Source organism: Octopus bimaculoides, chromosome 29, assembly GCF_046866305.1.
Source record: "Octopus bimaculoides isolate indiv1 chromosome 29, ASM4686630v1, whole genome shotgun sequence".
Taxonomy (NCBI): domain Eukaryota; kingdom Metazoa; phylum Mollusca; class Cephalopoda; order Octopoda; family Octopodidae; genus Octopus; species Octopus bimaculoides.
In genome coordinates this window covers 17,811,115-17,832,076 of record NC_142956.1, presented here as the reverse complement: position 1 = coordinate 17,832,076, position 20,962 = coordinate 17,811,115, and the positions used below count along the sequence as shown (strand labels likewise).

At 41.3% G+C, this 20,962-nt stretch overlaps 1 protein-coding gene across 1 annotated transcript; it reads right to left on the bottom strand.

Annotated features, from left to right (window-relative positions):
• Window positions 1–1,414: 1,414 nt before the first annotated feature.
• LOC106876794 (cleavage and polyadenylation specificity factor subunit 3) lies at window positions 1,415–20,752 on the bottom strand. The gene is made up of 17 exons (XM_089345775.1): window positions 20,603–20,752; window positions 19,118–19,181; window positions 17,971–18,068; window positions 17,054–17,182; window positions 15,476–15,560; window positions 14,419–14,511; window positions 13,274–13,363; window positions 12,113–12,263; window positions 10,901–11,076; window positions 10,028–10,186; window positions 8,661–8,807; window positions 7,451–7,603; window positions 6,612–6,720; window positions 5,930–6,117; window positions 4,989–5,076; window positions 3,217–3,386; window positions 1,415–2,322 (listed from the first exon to the last, which is right to left on the bottom strand). Exons 1-17 carry the CDS (start codon window positions 20,671–20,673, stop codon window positions 2,209–2,211), a joined length of 2,085 nt encoding a protein of 694 aa, XP_089201901.1. The 5' UTR covers window positions 20,674–20,752; the 3' UTR covers window positions 1,415–2,208.
• Between the last annotated feature and the right edge of the window lie 210 nt (window positions 20,753–20,962).

Genomic DNA, 20,962 nt, shown 5'->3' with positions numbered 1-20,962 from the left:
AGTCATGCTGGAGCACCGTCTTTAGTCGAGCAAATCGAATCCCAGGACTTATTCTTTGTAAGCCTAGTACTTTATTCTATCGGTTATTTTTGCCGAACCGCTAAGTTACGGTGACGTAAACACACCAGCATCGGTTGTCAAGCGGACAAACACAGACACACAAACATACACACGCATACATATATATATATATATATACGACAGGCTTCTTTCAGTTTCCGTCAGCCAAATCCACTCACAAGGCTTTGGTCGGCCCGAGGCTATAGTAGAAGACACTTGCCCAAGGTGTCACGCAGTGGGACTGAACCCGTAACTTTTTTTCTTTTTCTTTTGGAATTTTCAGAAAATTTTTAGAACACTGTCGTTCTACACACGGGAAATCAAACTACTAGACAACAAAAAAAAATAATAAAAAATTGGTGCTTGATTTAAAGGTTTTGCTGTTATTTTTAGCACATCTCACGACCACCTCATACCCTCCTCGTTTGTCACTCTTACGCAGTGGTTCCCAACCTTTTCACTATCAAGGTACCCCTTTTATTTAAATGAGTTTTCCCAACGGACCCCAGGGTATGGAAAGGTCTGTTAGCTTAACATGCTGACTTACAAAACAGAAAAAAATTATTTTGTTTGGTCAATGCCGTCCTTGCATCCGAAGATTATGGGGATGACAAAAGAATAAACGATTCTCTTATGCACTTCATTAGCTTACAGCTGTTTCTGCTAGAAGATGCAGTGGACTCATTGTCGAGTGTATGAGTAACTGATAAGGCGAGGGGGCTGCACCAGGTTCCATAGTCTATTTTTGGCTTGGTTTCGACAGCTGGATGCCCTTCCTCACGCCAGTCACTTTACAGAGTGGACTGCATGCTTTTTACACGGCACCATCACCAGTGCTTTTTAAGTAACACCATTGCCAATGCTTTTTATGTGACACCGTCACCAGAGTTTTTCCGTGACACCATCACCAGCGCTTTTCCTGTGACACCATCACCAGAGCTTTTCCCGTGACACCATCACGAGCGCTTTTCCCGTGACACCATCACGAGAACTTTTCCCGTGACACCATCACCAGTGCTTTTCCCGTGACACCATCACCAGCGCTTTTTATGTGACACCATCACCAGCGCTTTTTATGTAACACCATGGCCAATGCTTTTCACGTGACACCATCACCAGTGCTTTTTATGCAGAACCAGCTCAAGTTCTTTTTACATGCCACCAGCACCTACACCAATGCTTTTAAGTGACACCTTGGTTTCAGGATCTCAATTCTGTTGTGGTGGGCAGGTCTTCAGTACAGCAAAGCATTAGATATCTCAGTCCTCTGTCATCTCCTTCGGAAAGTTCAGCATTTACAATTCAGTAAAAGAGTTTAACACATAAACATAGACTAAAAAAACGAAATACACCATTTTTTAATTAATTATATTCTTTTATTAAATTGTTCAATTTTTTTAATTGCTTTAAGATAATATATATATAAAACACATATAGTAAAAAAGACAGACAAGAACAATACATATACAAGAACTATATATACATGCTTACACACACACAAACATGTATGTATATATATATATATATATAATATTTTATATGTAATGGAGTCTCCCGTCGTTTGACGACGTATGAGGGTTCAACAATTTCTTACTGAACAACCACACAGATGATTTGTTCATGGTGATCAAATGTTTTGTGTAGACATAAGCTTACTCCCTCCATCAGATCGATATTAACTGTACAGGTGTAACGAGGTGCCACGTGTCAGATGTTGAAATGATTGCAGAGCAACGTGAGTGCTTTGCTCCAGAACGCAACACAACGGCCGGTCTGGGAATCGAACCCGTGACAAATACAACAACACACACACAGACAGGCACATGTACAGACACCGTTTTACATATATATTTCAAATATGTATTAATATAAACGGCAGTGCACCAGCATGGCCACAGCTCTAAGCTGAAACTATAGGGAAAAAAAAAAATGTATGTGCATATACACATTCGTGTGTGTGTGTGTGTGTGTGTGCCAGGTTTCCTTAGTCTCACAAAGCATCGCATCAGTCTTGGTAGTCTCATTTCACATCACCCTTCAGTTCAACTTCAGTAGGTGTTGTTCCTTAGTTGGTGGTGGTGGTGGTCGTGATGGGAACAACATACTTGATGTATAAAAGTGCGTGTGTGTGTGTTATCTCCTCCTTTGCTAAGAGTGGGTCGCCTCCGCCTTCTTGGTGTTGATGGGCGTGATGGCCTGGTGTAGCTTGCTCACGGCCGTTTCCAGGGTCTGCTGTAAGAGCCGGTCATCACAGGTCACCTTCTGCAAGAACACAAACAGATGGACAGTGGAAAGAGAGAACAAAGAAAACAGAGACAGACAGAGGAGGAAGAGAACAAGGGAACAAGAAAAAAGGGAGGTAAGTAGGTAGGTAGGTAGATTTTTGTGGCATAAATTATGTAAATTATCATTAATTGGGGTAATCATTAGAAAATTAAATGATCACAGAAATAAGAACTGAATTGCTATCAGGTCTCTTGATATCTGCACCAGTAATAAGCCTTAGGCAAGACACACCACTCTACTTGTTTCCTCAGCCAACCTCAGCTGTAAACCTTAGACAAGACACACCACTCTACTTGTTCCCTCAGCCAACACATCATTATACATACATACACATACATACTCACACACATATACATACACAAATACCCACACACCTGTATACATACATGCATACACACGCACACCTATATACATAAACACATACGCATGCACACATCAATATACATACATACGCACACCTATATACATACACACAAATGCACACAACTATATATATATATATATATACACACACACACACCTATACACAAACATCGTCCATGCACACACATCATTATACATACATACTCACACACACAAATACCCACACACCTGTATACATACACACAAATGCAAACACCTATATATATAATTACTAGCCTGATAGCCTTGGCTATGTCAAGATGGATTTTTATTTTGATTTTTTGATCACCTCGTTTTTGGAATGGTTTTTGTATAATACCATACCATACTATATTCTGGTGCCTAAACATAAGTACCATATTCAATTTTGAATCTAAATCTAAACGTTATCTATATATATATAGACACATGCACGCACACACACTTCCAGCAAATGTCCGGAAGGGCAAAGGTGAGAGAGCAACATACCTGGGTTGCCAATTCGATGTTGGCCATTTTGCTGTTGACCGTGATGCTAAGTACACCATTCTGAGACTTGGAGGTGTCCTTGATGGATTCCACACCGAACATATCAATCAGCATCTTCTCCAAACATTCCTTAAAGTGTTCATCACAAACTTCCAAGGGTGCTGGAACATCTATAGTAGAGAGAGAGAGAGAGAAACAGACAGATAGATGTGATATATTTGCTTGCAAGGTAAGATGGCGAGCTGGAAGAAACGTTAGCATAGGCGCAGGAGTGGCTGTGTGGTAAGTAGCTTGCTTACCAACCACATGGTTCCGGGTTCAGTCCCACTGCGTGGCACCTTGGGCAAGTGTCTTCTACTATAGCCTCGGGCCGACCAAAGCCTTGTGAGTGGATTTGGTAGACGGAAACTGAAAGAAGCCCGTCGTATATATATATATATATATGCATGTATGTATGTGTATGTATATGTTTGTGTGTATGTTTATCCCCCCCAACATCGCTTGACAACCGATGCTGGTGTGTTTATGTCCCCGTAACTTAGCGGTTCGGCAAAAAGAGACCGATAGAATAAGTACTAGGCATCCAAAGAATAAGTCCTGGGGTCGATTTACTCGACTAAAGGCGGTGCTCCAGCATGGCCACAGTAAAATGACTGAAACAAGTAAAAGAGTATACCAGAAGTGCTTAGCGACATTTTGCCTGGCTTTATGTTCTGAGTTCAAATTCCAGCAAGGTTAACTTTGTCTTTCAGCCTTTCGGGGTCGATGAATTAAGTACTAGTTGCGTACTAGGCTCGATCTAATTGACTGGCCCCACCTCGCCCAAAAGTTTGGGCCTTGTGCTTACAGTAGAGAGAAATATGATCAGATTTAAGACAGTAAGCTGGCAGAACCATTAGCAAGCCGAGGTCGACTTAGCCTTTCATCCTTTCGGGGTCGATAAATTAAGTAGCAGTTACGTACTAGGGTCGATGTAATCGACTTAATCCGTTTGTCTCCTCTATGTTTAGCCCCTTGTGGGGAATAAAGAAATAAGAAACGTTGGCATGCAAGGTGAAATGCTTAGCGGTATTTTGTCTGCTGTTAGGTTCTTAGTTCAAATTCCACCGAGGTCGACTTTGCCTTTCAGCCTTTCAGGGTCGATTAAATAAGTACCAGTTACGCATTGGGGTCGATCTAATTGACTGGCACCTTCACCCAAAATTAGTGGCATTTCATCCATGCGGGGCCAAAAACAATAAGTACCAGTTTACTATGGGGGGGTACTTATTCTATTGGTTTCTTTTGCCACACTGTTAAGTTACAAGGGACTAGACACACCAATATCAGTTGTCAAGCAGTGGTGGAGGTACAAACACAGATACTGGGACACGGATACACACATATATATAATGGGCTTCTTTCAGTTTCCATCTACCAAATCCATTCACAATGCTTTGGTCAGACTGCAGCTATAGTACAAGACACTTGCTGGATATGCCACGCAATGGGACTGAATGCAGAACCACGAGATTGAGAAGCAAACTTCTAACTACATAGCCATGCCTGTGCAGATGATTAACTCCATCATCCCATTTCTTTTCACCATATTCAGCACAGGTTCCGATTCCCATCATGCAGAATCCAATAACTAAAACCAGAGAAGGAAAATACTTAGAAAACCTTGATGGTTGCAACCAAGGCATTTAGCCCCCAACACTCCATCGATCTTGTCAGACTGCCGTCAGCACAAATGATGAAAGAAATGAAAAGGAAAATGAGAATCAACTCACTCTTATGTGGCATTGGGTCGGATTCCGCTCTCAGGATGACTGTCACCACAGCATCAGCATACATGTCTGTCACAGGGTTACTGTTCCACTGGAGCATGAGAAAAAGAAGAGGTAGGGGGGGAGGGAGAGACAAAAGAAATACAGAGGTTAGATGATGATAATAGTGATGACAATTGTGATGATGATGGTGATTGTGATTATGATGATGACAACGATGATGGTGATGGTGACAATAAGAAATGTTAGCATGCTGGGCAAAATGCTTAGCGGTATTTCGTCTGCCGTTACGTTCTGAGTTCAAATTCCACCGAGGTCGATGTTGCCTTTCATCCTTTCAGGGTCGATAAATTAAGTACCAGTTACGCACTAGGGTCGATGTAATCGACTTAATCCCCTTGTCTGTCCTTGTTTGTCCCCTCTATGTTTTGCCCCTTGTGGGCAATAAAGAAATAAGAAACGTTAGCACGCCGGGCGAAATGCTTAGCGGTATTTTGTCTGCCGTTACGTTCTGAGTTCACTTTCCACCGAGGTTGATGTTGCCTTTCATCCTTTCGGGGGGTCGATAAATTAAGTACCAGTGAAGCACTGGGGTCGATGTAATCGACTTAATCCCTTTGTCTGTCCTTGTTTGTCCCCTCTATGTTTAGCCCCTTGTGGGCAATAAAGAAATAAGAAACGATGCCACAACAGACAATTGGATTCTGGACAGTTCCCTACTAGCCCCTCCCATGCCAAACCATCCAACCTACACCAGCATGGAGAGCGGATGTGATGATGAAGCCACAACATACGAGACCCTCCCTGCATAAAACCACATAGCCAGATCAAGTTTGACCTACGGCTAAAACAACATCGAAGACAACAATGCTATTAACAAACAGAAGCTGAAATGTACAAGACCCCCCCCCCACACACACACACACACATACAGAGAAACTTACCTCCACCAAAACCCTCCATGGTTCCACATGTAGTGTTATACAGTCAAACACCTTGAGTATGTTCTTCTCTGGAATCTCCTCCAAGTTCTGGGCCAGCTGGCTCAGGTAGTATCGCAAGAGGGGCATCGTACCTGTGTAGTTGATGCTGAGTCTTTGTAGTACAGTGCTCATGGCAAGATCTGTGTAGTCTGTAGAGAGAGAGAGAGAGAGAATGAGAGAGAGAAAAAGGTATGGAACATAATAGCACACACACCTGTGCTAGTTCCACATAAAAAGCACTGTGTGGTAAGTAGCTTGCTTACCAACCACATGGTTCCGGGTTCAGTCCCACGACCAAAGCCTTGTGAGTGGATTTGGTAGACGGAAACTGAAAGAAGCCCGTCGTATATATGTATATATATATATTTGTATGTGTGCGTATATGTTTGTGTTTGTCCCCCCAACATCGCTTGATAACCGATGCTGGTGTGGTTATGTACCCGTAACTTAGCGGTTCGGCAAAAGAGACCGATAGAATAAGTACTAGGCTTACAAAGAATAAGTCCTGGGGTCGATTAGCTCGACTAAAGGCGGTGCTCCAGCATGGCCGCAGTCAAATGACTGTAACGAGTAAAAGAGTATATATAAATACACACACACGTGAAGAGGGTGGGGGTCAGTGTACATAGGTCTGTCTACTCACTTGGTAAGTCCACAGGAGACATTATGTGGTAGTTGAAGTTTCGTTTCACAAGAATTCCTGCAATTTTGTGGTTCTGTTCCGGTTTCTCTGCTGCCAACACACCGACGACCTGTGAGAGTTAACAGGAGATGCATGCACAGCACCACACATCATAGGGAAGAAAAAAAAAAGAATGGTAAAATGCATATCAACAAACAAAAACAAAAACAAAAAAAGCAGAAAAATGTTCTAGGTGCAGGTATATATACCTGTCGGTTGTAACAACTAATATTCCAGTTCATCTGACCAATGGAACAGCCTGTTTGTGAAATTAACATGCAAGTGGCTGAGTACTCCACAGACATATGTGACTTTAATGCAGTTCTCAGGGAGGTTTAGCATGACACAGAATGTGACAAGTTTGGTGCTTTTGAATAACAGGTACAACGATATATATATTTATATACGCACTTCACATACAGACAATATATGACTGTATATACACTTCTTTATATGTAAATTATATACTATCACTGTGGAGGCGTGTGGCTTAGTGGTTAGGGTGTCAGCATCATGATCATAAGATTGTGGTTTCGATCCCTGGACCGGGCAACGCGTTGTGTTCTTGAGCAAAACACTTCATTTCACATTGCTCCAGTCCACTCAGCTGGCGAAAATGAGTAATGCTGCGATGGACTGGCGTCCCGTCCAGCTGGGGAACACATACGCCATTGAAACCTCTGAAGAGGGGCCTTTGCGTCTGTAATATAAAGGTTTTATAAAACTGTCCACATTGTCAGAAACTTTCTATTTTCTCTGTTTTTAAAGAGAGATAAAAAAAAGCATTATTTGTACAAAACCTTTGCCATTTTCTCTCCTCGGAAGTGGAGTTCCACGGCAACTGTGTTCCTCGGGTTGTTTACGAGCATCTGGTAGTTTTCATCATCCTCGTACTCTCGGATGAGGGCTGCACGCAGGCGACTCATTTCATTCTGTTCCCCATGGACGAGAACCTTGGTTAACGGAGAAAAATAAGAAAGAAATCATGACCTCAGTAATTACAACAATGATGATCAATGCCACTACTACTACTACTACTACTACTACTACAACAACTACTACAACTACTACTACTACTACTACTACTACTACAAATAAGGTAATAACAGTAATAATCTTTTCTACTATAGGCACAAGGTCTGAAATTCGGAGGAAAGGGGAATAGTTGATTGTATCGACCCCAGTGCTTCACTGGTATTTATTTCCTCAACCCCGAAAAGGGTGAAAGGTAAAGTCGACCTTGGCAGAATTTGAACTCAGAATGTAAAAACAGACGGAATACTTCTAAGCATTTTGCCTGGTGTGCTAACGATTCTGCCATCTCACCTTAATAATAATAATAATAATAATAATAAATTAAAAATAATTTTTCCTACACAAAACACTTTCAATACAGTAACCATAAGAGCATCACAGCAAACCACAGCACATACCCAAGGCACACAGAGCTGCGCTCGGTAGTGAAGTGAAAGTACGTTATAAAAATAAAACTACTAAATAATAATAATAATAATAATAATAATAATAATAATAATAATAAAGAGCGAGGTTGTTGCCAGTGCCGCTGGACTGGCACATAAAAAGCATCATTTTGAGCATGGCCATTGCCAGTAGGGCCAGACTGGCCCTAATGCCAGTCGCATGTAAAAGCACCCACTACACTCTCGGAGTGGTTGGCGTTAGGAAGGGCATCCAGCTGTAGAAACCCTGCCAGATCAGATTGGAACCTGATGTAGCCATCTGGTTTCACCAGTCCTCAGTCAAATCGTCCAACCCATGCCAGCATGGAAAGCGGACGTTAAACGATGATGATATATATATATATATATATATAAATAAACTTCACTCTCGGAGTGGTTGGCGTTAGGAAGGGCATACAGCTGTAGAAACTCTGCCAGATCAGATTGGAACCTGGTGCAGCCATCTGGTTTCACCAGTCCTCAGTCAAATCGTCCAACCCATGCCAGCATGGAAGGCGGACGTTAAATGATGAGCAGTAACAATACTTACAACATGTGGAGGCTTGAGAGCTCGCAGGAATTCACTAGTCTGCTGGTAGTCAGTGTGAGCGGAGAAGGAGATGTAGTCAACAGAGCATTTCAATGGTAATTTCTGGCCTGTCATGGTCACAATCTCGTCTGGTTCAGACAGGACATGCTGTAAAATAAGAAAAACAGAAGGGTGGGTGTGGTCATACGTATGTGGGCGTGGATATGTAGGTGACCAATCATAGTCGCTCTTTCATTTGGTTTTGGACAGTACGTAGAGGAACAGAGAGGATGATAGAATGAGGGATGTGGGCGTGTCTGAGTGTAGCTGTGGATTTGTATGTGTATGTGTGTCCAATCAGACATCGTGAACTGGAATAGAGATGACAGAAAGAGGGGTGTATACATGTCCCTGTGGGCAGGGCAGCAAGATTATCTGAGGCCTCTGTGGGTATGTCTCTCTGGTCAGTCATGGACACCACTGTAGCTTCTTCTGACTGGACATGCCAAGAAGGAGAACACGAATAAAAGGTGTTTATATATCTCACTGGGCGTGGCTATGTCTACTTAGTCACAGTCAATATTTATTTAGAAAACATGAATAAAGAGTGTGAATATATATATATATATATATATATATATATATATATATATATATATATATATATATATATATATATAAATCGTGATTTAACCAAACTCGATGACTGGCACCTGTGCCAGTGGAGCGCTAAGAGCACAGTCCGAGTGTGATCATTGCCAGAGCAGCTGTCTGGCTTCCGTGCCAGTGGCACGTAAATTGCACTATTTGAGGATGATCATTACCAGTGTCGCCTTACTGGCACGTGAAAAAACATTCGAGCAAGGTCTTTGCAAGTGCTGCTGGACTGGCTCCTGAGCAGGTGGCACGTAAAATACACTGTTTTGAGCGTGGCTGTTGCCAGTACCGCCTGACTGGCCCTTGTGCCGGTGGCATGTAAAAAGCACCCACTACACTCTCGGAGTGGTTGGCATTAGGAAGGGTATCCAGCTGTAGAAACTCTGCCAGATCAGATTGGAGCCTGGTGTAGCCATCTGGTTCGCCAGTCCTCAGTCAAATCGTCGAACCCATGCAAGCATGGAAAGCGGACGTTAAATGATGATGATGATATATATCTAAGTGGGCATAGCTGGATCTGAAGTCTACATGGGCATGGGTCCAGCTGGTCAGTTCCAGTCTGGTATAATCTGATACAGACTTTGTTGCTCCTGACTGCATAACTGACAACTCGTAATAATTCAAGATGACAAACATTAACTGCACGAAACTCACCAATCCTGGAAACCCCAAGAGGATAATGTTCATATCATGTGGGCCCCAGCGCCAACAAAGCTAGAAACACGACTAACCTTAGCCAGAGTGCCTTCCACACAGTAACCAGCAATGATAACTCCATTCCGTTTGTCCGTGCACCAGCTCTCAAACAGCTCCCGGGACAGTCCACTCTGCATCATACCAGGGCTGGCCAACACCACAGATGGACCTATGTCTTCGAAATGCTCCATGCTCTGTAACAAAATAACAACTCAATTTGTAGATCTAACCCATGCTAGCATGGAAAGCGGACGTTAAACGACGACGACGACGACGATGATGATGATGTCATATACACATATAAACACACACATATATACTCGCAAATATAAACATACATATATATATATATATATATATATATATATAGAGAGAGAGAGAGAGAGAGAGAGAGAAACTCTGCCAAATTTAGATTGGAGCCTGGTGTTGCCATCCGGTTTCACCAGTCCTCAGTCAAATCGTCCAACCCATGCTAGCATGGAAAGCGGACGTTAAACGATGATGATGATGATGATATGTATATAACAAATAATGAGTATATGCATATATACGTGCAGGTATGTGCATACCTACGTCTACCAGTATATATCGGTGCATATCTGGGTACAGGACATTGCAAACAAAACGTAGACAGGAAAATAATAATAACCAGAGTACAGAAAACACACAAGCCACATAGAGAACATTTTCCTTCATCAGCTACCCACATTTTAACACCGGCGTTTCGAAGAGTTGGGCAGGACGCATCGTTAAAATGGCTCTTCCCATGGACCGCAAATTAAATTTGTATACACAAATTAAACCTGTGCCATGGAGGAATGTAGTGGCGGACAAAAAACAAAACTGGAAAACAATTGGAAAAGAAAACATGCATGGCCACAGTATCTAGTAAAAGAAAGACACTCTACCTTCAAGTTTGAGATATGCTTGAATACAAATGGGTTGCTTATGGTGATCTGTCTACGTATCTTGTCGTTCATGGCGTTGATGTATGTCTGGTAGACACTCATACATTTCTTTGCAAGTGATGAGGCATAGTAGATGGGTGTCTCATGCAGCTCTGGGTGGTTCGACCAATATTCATCTGTTGAGGTGGCCACATGAACGGATATATATAATATATATATATATATATATATATATATATATATATATATATGAAGAAGAAAGTGCAATTGTGAGTGTATTTATAAATACAAATACAATTTATAGAAACACAGACACACACATACATACATATCGACCACACACATATACACAGACACTTGCAGGCATAGCCATTCACACACACACATATATATATATATATATATATATATATATATACACATGTATAATTAAGTGGAGAATGGAGAAACAAACACAAGAAGAAGCAAGTCAATTGGGCTAGTTAGCCATTGATTTAATTATGTGGAGATTGTATAATTATAAACTGCGGTTTAAACGATAAATTACCTGCCTCTGGATACCTTCTAACGAAGACCGTACCCACACAAGTAATTTCCAGGAGTGCCTTTGGATTTAACTATTCCCTGGTTGCTTAGATACTTCAGACTACCCCTTGAATATTGAAGCAATCCCATCATATATATATATATATATATGCGAGTAAAAATAAATACAAAAAAAGGGGTTTTGTATGATTGTGTATAGAGGAATATATTATTTTGTTTAAAAGAGTTCCAACACTGTCTGTTTTTTATGTTTTATTTAATCCTTTATATTGAACACTCAATATTTCATCTATTCAATAAGACATATTCCATATATTCAATAAGACATTCAATACTTTATTTCATTGTACCATCCATTTTTATTTTATATTATATATTGTATATTCCATATTCTATATCCCACATTGGTTTTGCAGGAATATAAATAAAACATAAAAAACAGACAGTGTTGGAACTCTTTTAAACAAAATAATATATATATATATATATATATATATATATAGCAAACACTCATATATCAAGCAAAAATAAATATATTATATACTAGATACATTGCATATTATATACTATACATTATATTATTATATATTATATACTAGAATATATATATATATATTTATTTATTTATTTATTCATATGCAACAACAAACGACAAGCAAACCTTACCCAAGATGAGCAGCAGTTCCTGGGCTCTGCCAAGAGCAAATACTGGAATGAGGCATCGTCCACCACGGCTGACAATATCATGTACGAGACCGGTAAACCGCGCCTCCCTGTCCTCTCGCTTCTCGTGGATATGAGTACCATATGTAGACTCCTGAAGAGCGAGAGAAATCGTTTCAGCTATTAGGACATTTGTAGACAATGTGTGTGTGTATGTGTGTGTGTGTGTGTGCACCTCTCCCCCTGGGCATTGCTGACCTTGTACCAAAACTTGAAATCATCAAAATTATTATTATTATTATTTCTATTATTATTATTGTTATTATTATTATTATTGAGTGAGAGAGCAGTGCATGCCATCAAAGTGACAATGGGGTAAAATATACGAAGCCCAGTATACCCATTATGACTACCCGTCTGACAAGGGTACACCAGGCACATGCATCACAACCATATGTGCGTGACATGGTGGTCTCATATCAAGATAAACAGTATTTCTGCCAAATTGGTGAAAATCCATTCAGCCGTTTTCCAGTAATCTTGCAAACACAAAGACAAGCGACTGCAATACTCTGCTTTCGCTTACGCATGCAGGATTAAAGTATAAAACAAATACGCACACACACACACAATCAATGATATTACTCTTTTACTTGTTTCAGTCATTTGACTGCGGCCATGCTGGAGCACCGCCTTTTAGTCGAGCTAATCGACCCCAGGACTTATTCTTTGTAAGCCTAGTATTTATTCTATCGTTCTCTTTAGCCGCACCGCTAGGTTACGGGGACGTAAACACACCAGCATCGGTTATCAAGCGATGTTGGGGGACAAACACAGATACACAAACACACACACATATAAATATATATATATATATATATATATATATATATACACACATATACATATATACGACGGGCTTCTTTCAGTTTCTGTCTACCAAATCCACTCACAAGGCCTTGGTCGGCCGAAGGCTACAGTAGAAGACACTTGTTGCCCAAGGTGCCACGCAGCGGGACTGAACCTGGAACCATGTGGTTGGTAAGCAAGCTACGTACCACACAGCCACTCCTACGCCTATTGGTGCATTAGAAAGCATTCATTCATTCATTTCAATATCTACCATGTTACGTCCTATCCTGACAATATGAATGCGTTACTTACAATAATGACAACATCCGGTCGTACCGACGGTATTTCGGCTGCCATTAAATGCCGATCTTCTTGGCGGGAGAAGTCCCCAGTGTATAATACCTGTGAAGAAACAAAGACAAACAGGTGTATAAGAGGACAATATATAACTCTAGTGTTGAATTTATGGTGATCTTTCTGTCATCAACAAGTCTCTAGAGCAGGGGTCAGGGAAATTTTTTAATCAATTACTCCAAAATATATTTATCTATGCCAATGTTACCCCCTTGATTTGAAAGGAAGAAAATCATAAATCTTTGAATTCAAAAGATTTATTGAATCTATTTATATGGAGAATACAATTATAAATATAAAAATTAAAAAACAAATGTGATAAAATAAATTAACATATGTTAATTAGCGACATAAATTTTTCTTCTGTCCAATGTAATGAATGTGTTGAGGAAACATCACATCACTTTGAACTACAAGCAATTTGGTTACTAAGGCGCGATCGTTTCCAGCTTTGCCTTACTGGCACTTGTGCCAGTGGCATGTAGACAAAACATCGGACTGGCTCCTGTGCAGGTGGCACGTAAAATACACCATTTGAGCGTGGCTGTTACCAGTACCGCCAGACTGGCCCTCGTACCAGTGGCACGTAAAAAACACCCACTACACTCTCGGAGTGGTTGGTGTTAGGAAGGGCATCCAGCTGTAGAAACTCTGCCAAATCAGATTTGAGCCTGGTGTAGCCATCTGGTTTCACCATCCTCAGTCAAATCGTCCAACCCATGCTAGCATGGAAAGCGGACGTTAAACGATGATGATGATGATAATGAGGATTCATCATTATCATCATCATCACCACCATCATCATTGTTTCAACATCCCCTTTTCCATGTTCGAAATGGGTCAGATGTAATTTATTGAGGCAGCTTTTCTACAGCCGGATGCCTTTCCTGTCACCAACCCCCCCACCTGCTTCCATGCAAGGTAATATTTCTCCATGGCCAGACACATTTACAGAGAATGTTGGAAATGAATGACACTGCTTGTATAATGGTGACACTCGTTTACAACCAACACATGATGTCTGTCAGACCAGGGATCATCGGGGGGAGGGGGGAGAAAAAAAAAACCCGACAAAACAACAATTACTGTACGCAATGACCTACCTTGACACCAGCAATCTCTATCATAAACATGGCTGCACCGAGGACATGGCCTGCCGTGTAGCACCAGAACTTGATACCATTCACTTCTTTTTCCTGCAAAGAAGGACAAGAACTAATAACAATAATAATAATAATAGTAATAATAATAATAATAATGATTTCGGATTGTGGCACAAAGCCAGTAATTTGAGGGGAGGGGGTAAGTCGATAAAGACAGACAAAATGCCGCTAGGCATTTCACCCAGCGTGCTAACAATTCTGCTAGCTCATCATCACCTTGATAATATTAATGATAATCCTTTCTATTAAAAGCACAAGGCCTGAAATTGTTTTTTTTTGGGGGGGGGGGGATAAGTTGATTACATCAACCCCAGTGTGTAACTGATATTTATTTTATCGATTCTGAAAGGATGAAAGGCAAGGCTAACATCGGTAGAGCTTGAACTCAGAACGTCACAATAGGCGAAATACCACTAAGCATACTAACGATTCTGCCGGCTAACTATCTTGATAATAATATTCCTTTCTTTGATAATAATATTCCTCTCTTTGATAATAATATTCCTCTCTTTGATAATAATATTCCTTTCTTTGATAATAATATTCCTTTCTTTGATAATAATATTCCTTTCTTTGATAATAATATTCCTTTCTTGATAATAATATTCCTTTCTTTGATAATAATATTCCTTTCTTTGATAATAATATTCCTTTCTTTGATAATAATATTCCTTTCTTTGATAATAATATTCCTTTCTTTGATAATAATATTCCTTTCTTTGATAATAATATTCCTTTCTTTGATAATAATATTCCTTTCTTTGATAATAATATTCCTTTCTTGATAATAATATTCTTGATAATAATAATAATACAGGGTGATTCAAAAGTCTCCATACATAGGAAACTGTTATTCTTTTTATAAAAGCAGTTTATAAGACCCCCTAGATCCCCTGATCTGACCCCTATCAATTTCTACCTTTGGGGGCATTTAAAAGGCATGGTGTATCGTAGAACAAAAAACACTTTCGGCAATGGATGAAGGTCACAAACTCACCTGATGAAAGTTAATTGTTTCAATCTTATCCATGCTGTTTTCTATGTCCTTTTCTGTGTACAGCATGTCTTCTGTGGCTATGTTGCTGGTGGGTGTATAAAAACAGAGAATAACGTATGTTATTTTTATACATACATGATAGTATGTTTGTGTGTGTGTGTGTGTGAAGCTGTATACAAACATACATATATATAAATGGAGGTGCAATGGCCCAGTGGTTAGGACAGCGGACTCGCGGTCATAGGATCGCAGTTTCGATTCCCAGACCGGGCGTTGTGAGTGTTTATTGAGCGAAAACATCTAAAGCTCCACGAGGCTCCGGCAGGGGATGGTGGCGAACCCTGCTGTACTCTTTCACCACAACTTTCTCTCTCACTCTTACTTCCTGTTTCTGTTGTGCCTGTAATTCAAAGGGCCAGCCTTGTCACACTGTGTCACGTTGAATCTCCCCGAGAACTACGTTAAGGGTACACGTGTCTGTGGAGTGCTCAGCCACTTGCACGTTAATTTCACGAGCAGGCTGTTCCGTTGATCGGATCAATTGGAACTCTCGACGTCGTAAGCAACGGACTGCCAACAACAAACATATATAAATGCATAAACAAACACACACATGCATCTTTTAATTTTCATCTTCTGCTTGTTCAGTGTCCAACGAAGGAAAGGTACGCATAAATGGGCTGGCTACACCCCTGGCAGAGGCCTTGGATTATGGTCTCACTTGGCTTGCCGGGTCTTCTCACGCAGGACTGACCTGGGGTCTATTTAAGGGCAGAACGGCTGAAGAGAAAGGCAAATAGAAGTAGGTGGAAGGAGGAAGTAGGTAGTTCAATGAAGGGGAGGGTGTTGAGGCAGAGGAAGGACAAGAAGAGATAAGAGAGGTGGTGCAGAGAGAGGGAGAGGGTGAGTGACAAGGGGATTGAGTGGAGTAGGACTGGTGAGTCCAGAGACGAGTGGGAAGGGGTGGGATGGGTGATAGTATTCTTTTTTACTCGAAGCACAAGGATGAAATTTTGGGGGTGGGGGCCAGTCGATTAGATTGACCCCAGTTAGCAATCATCATCATCATCATCATTGTTTAATGTCCGCTTTCCTCGCTGGCATGGGTTGGACGATTTGACTGAGGACTGGTGAAACCAGATGGCTACACCAGGCTCCAATCTGATTTGGCAGAGTTTTTACAGCTGGATGCCCTTCCTAACGCCAACCACTCTGAGAGTGTAGTGGGTGCTTTTTACGTGCCACCAGCACAAGGGTCAGTCCGGCAGTACTTGCAACGGCCATGCTCAACTGGTACTTAATTTATTGACCCCGAAAGGATGAAAAGCAAAGTCAACCTCGGGGGAATTTGAACTCAGACCGTAAAGACAGATGAAATTCCACTAACCATTTTGTCCGGCATGCTAACATTTCTGTGCCAGCTCGTCGCTTTGTACAGGGTGTCCTCCATGTTGGGTGTGCTGATAACAGGTGTTATTAATCAGGGATGGAGGAGGTTATAGGACAGAGAAAGGGAAACTGGTATAGGGAGAGAAAGGAGCGAGCAAGTTTTAAAGGGAGGACATAAGGGAAACTCACCTGACTTTCACATAATCTGACAGGAGCCACCGGTAGATGGCCTTGGTGGCATGGGTCATAAAACATCGACCCTTGAAGGCCGTCTTCTCCAGGAAATAGGGCAGGGCACCGCAATGGTCCAGATGGAAACTAAAAACATAAGAGAACAATAACAATAAAAACTGTTATCATCATCATCATCATCACTGTCATCATACGTTATAGGTGCAGACGTGATTGTGTGGTATGAAGTTTGCATCCCAATCACATGGTTCTGGGTTCAGTCCCACTGCAAGTCACCTTGGACAAAGTGAATTTGTTAGATGGAAACTGAAAGAAGCCTGTTGTACACCCACCCACGCACACACACACACACATATATATATATATATATATATATATATATATATATATAGGTGCAGGCGTGACTGTGTGGTATGAAGTTTGCATCCCGATCACATGGTTCCGGGTTCAGTCCCACTGCATGTCACCTTGGGCAGAGCGAATTTGGTAGATGGAAACTGAAAGAAGCCTGCTGTACACACACCCGGGCACACATACGCACACACACATACATATATATATAAATGCAGGCATGGCTGTGTGGTAAGAAGCATGCTCCCCAATCACATAGTTCCGGGTTCAGTCCCACTGTGTGGCACCTTGGGCAAGTGTCTTCTACTATAGCCTCGGGCTGACCAAAGCCTTGTGAGTGGATTTGGTAGGTGGAAACTGAAAGAAGCCTGTTGTGTGCATACATACATATATATATCAACACAGGTGTGGCTGTGTTGCAAGCAGCTTGTTTCCCAACCACACGGTTCCTGGGACATTTGACAGAGTAATCTGAATGCCGAAGGGTTAAAGGGCACAGTTGAGAAGCAAACCCCTTAACCACATTTGGAATAACAGACGAGAAAAGGTCAAAGTTCACTTACTGGCTGACAAGAAGAAGGTCAACTTCCTCGACCTCCACAAGATCCAAAAAAGGCAAAGATGCGAAACCGTTCAACCCTGGATGGATACCACAGTCAAGCTGAAATAAAAAAATAAAATGTCTATGAAGGGAAACTGAAAGAAGCCCGTCGTATATATGTATATATATATATGCATGTGTGTTTGTGTGTCTGTGTTTGTCCCCCACCACCATCGCTTGACAACCGATGCTGGTGTGTCTACGTCCCTGTAACTTAGCGGTTCGGCAAAAAGAGACCGATAGAATAAGTACTAGGCTTACAAAAGAATAAGTCCTGGGGTCGATTTGCTCGACTAAAAGGCGGTGCTCCAGCATGGCCGCAGTCAAAAATGACTGAAACAAGTAAAAGAGTAAAAGAGTAACAGGTCTGTGTTTCATCATCATCGTCTAATATCCAGCTTCCATGCTGGCATGGGTTGGACAGTTTGAAAGGAGCTGACCAGGCAGAAGACTACATCAGTCTACTGTGTCTTATTTCTTTACTGCCCACAAGGGGCTAAACATAGAGGGGACAAACAAGGACAGACAAACGGATTAAGTCGATTATATCGACCCCAGTGCCTAACTGGTACTTATTTAATCGACCCCGAAAGGATGAAAGGCAAAGTTGACCTCGGCAGAATTTGAACTCAGAACGTAGTAGCAGACGAAATACTGCTAAGCATTTTGCCTGGCATGCTAACGTTTCTGCCAGCTCGCAGACTGTGTCTGTCTTGGCAGGGATTTTACAGATGGATGCCCTTCCTAACATCAATCACTCCACAGAGTGGATTGAGTGCTTTTCACGTGACACCAGCACAGGTGAGGTTAGTTTTCCCATAGTTTTTACAGCTGGATGCCCTTCCTAATACCAACCACCCCGAAAAATGAACTCAGTGCTTTTTACATGGCACCAGCACAGGTGAGGCTAGTTTTGGCAGTTTTTACAGCATGGAAAGCAGGCGTTAAATGATGATGATGATGTTGATAATGATGATGAATGCACAGACTCAGAGCAAATGCTGGAAAGCAATCTATCCAATTCACAGCAGAACCACAGACCTCTTTTTAGACACAGACACAAACACACACATGAATATGGGTAAAAAATAGCAGAATACAATGCTTACCATGATTTTTTTCCCTTTGAATTCCATCATAATACATGATCTGCCAACCTCCTGCCCAGCTCCCCTGGAATAAACAATGAAAAAATTATTAGACGTTATATGTATAGGCGCAGGCATGGCTGTGTAGTAGGAAGCTTGCTTCCCAACCACATGGTTCCGGGTTCAGTCCCACTGCATAGCACCTTGGGCAAGTGACTTCTACTATAGCCTCGGGCCGACCAAAGCCTTGTGAGTGGATTTGGTAGACGGAAGCTGAAAGAAGCTCGTCGTATATATGTATATATATTCATATATGTGTGTGTGTGTGTGTTCGTCCCTGCAACATCGCTCGACAACCGATACTGGTGTATTTACGTCCCCGTAACTTCGCGGTTAGGCAAAACAGACCGATAGAATAAGTACTAGGCTTACAAAGAATAAGTCCTGGGGTCGATTTTCTCGACTAAAGGCGGTGCTCCAGCATGGCCACAGTCAGATTACTAAAACAAGTAAAAGAGTATACATGTATGTATATGTGCATATATGCATCTATGTATGCAGACATATATGTTACATGCATCTATGTATACAGACATGTATATTACATGTACATATGTACACACAAACTCACATATACATATATATAGATATAAAATCCAAATAAGACAAAGAATTTAGCACATCTTTAATGACCAGTTGTGGAGGCGCGTGGCCTAGTGGTTAGGGTGTCAGCACCATGATCGTAAGATTGTGGTTTCGATTCCTGGACCGGGCGACGCGGTGTATTCTTGAGCAAAACACTTCATTTCACGTTGCTCCAGTCCACTCAGCTGGTAAAAATGAGTAACGCTGCGATGGACTGGTGTCCCGTCCAGCTGGGGAACACGTACGCCACAGAAACCGGGCCCATGAGCCTGGCGAGGCTTTAAAAGGGCGCATTTATTATTTTATGTTAATGACCAGTTACATAGCTTCGTTAACGCCATCATTCATCGCAAGATTTCCATGCGGTAAGTCACGTAATACTTGCGATTTTAAACATTAGAGTGGTACTTCATCAAAGTTGCATCAAAAGATGAGCTCTTGCGCTCGCGTGTGTGTATATATATATATACTTTATTTAAAGCAGCAGAAATATAACAAAAGACTGTTACTCGGAGTTTCACGTTCCCGTTCATCGTCCAATGAACGGGAACGTGAAATTCCGAGTAACAGTCTTTTGTTATATTTCTGCTGCTTTAAATAAAGCATATTACTCTACCTCTGGTATTTGAGTACTCTTTTTTCCACCTTGTTGCACATTTCATGTGCTTACTCCGGGATAGATAGATAGGTGGATAGAGGGATAGATAGACAGATAAACGCTCGCACACACACATAGAGGCCGGGTGGTTCACCATGCAATGAAGCGATCGATACACAGTTCTAAAGCATTAATGTACTTGTACGCTGAACACGTATATACGTATTTATAATCCGAAGTTATAAGGCTACAAGAATACTCACAGAGGCCGTATAATAAGCTGATCGTTCTCCTCAACCGGAAAGAAAGCATCGGTTTTCCTCTTGGTCGCCATCTTTCACCACGTTTATAATGCAGCGACACCTATAAACATAATTTCAACCTCGCGCCCTTTTTCATGAATTGTCTCCTCTTCGTCCAGTTCGGAGCGACGGTTTAGAAATGATTATGGTGTAATCATGAACTAAAGCGACGTTAATTAAAATAAGCTAATGATAATCTTGGCGAATGTATAAAAAAATTGCCTTGGCAACACTGAACGACCGAATCGAAGAAATAAGTCCTTTGAAATAGTATGTTCGTTCTCTTTTTCATGAAATTACATTGTTTTGAAATTTATTTTG

Bases quoted from the DNA above. Each gene is read 5' to 3' on its own strand.
- LOC106876794 (XM_089345775.1), bottom strand. From the start codon at position 20,673: ATGGCGACCAAGAGGAAAACCGATGCTTTCTTTCCGGTTGAGGAGAAC. The intron at 15,561-17,053 runs GTGAGTTTCCCT...TACACCCACCAG, and splicing joins TCAGATTATGTGAAAGTCAG to CAACATAGCCACAGAAGACA. The intron at 5,077-5,929 runs GTAAGTTTCTCT...CTCATGCTCCAG, and splicing joins CATGGAGGGTTTTGGTGGAG to TGGAACAGTAACCCTGTGAC.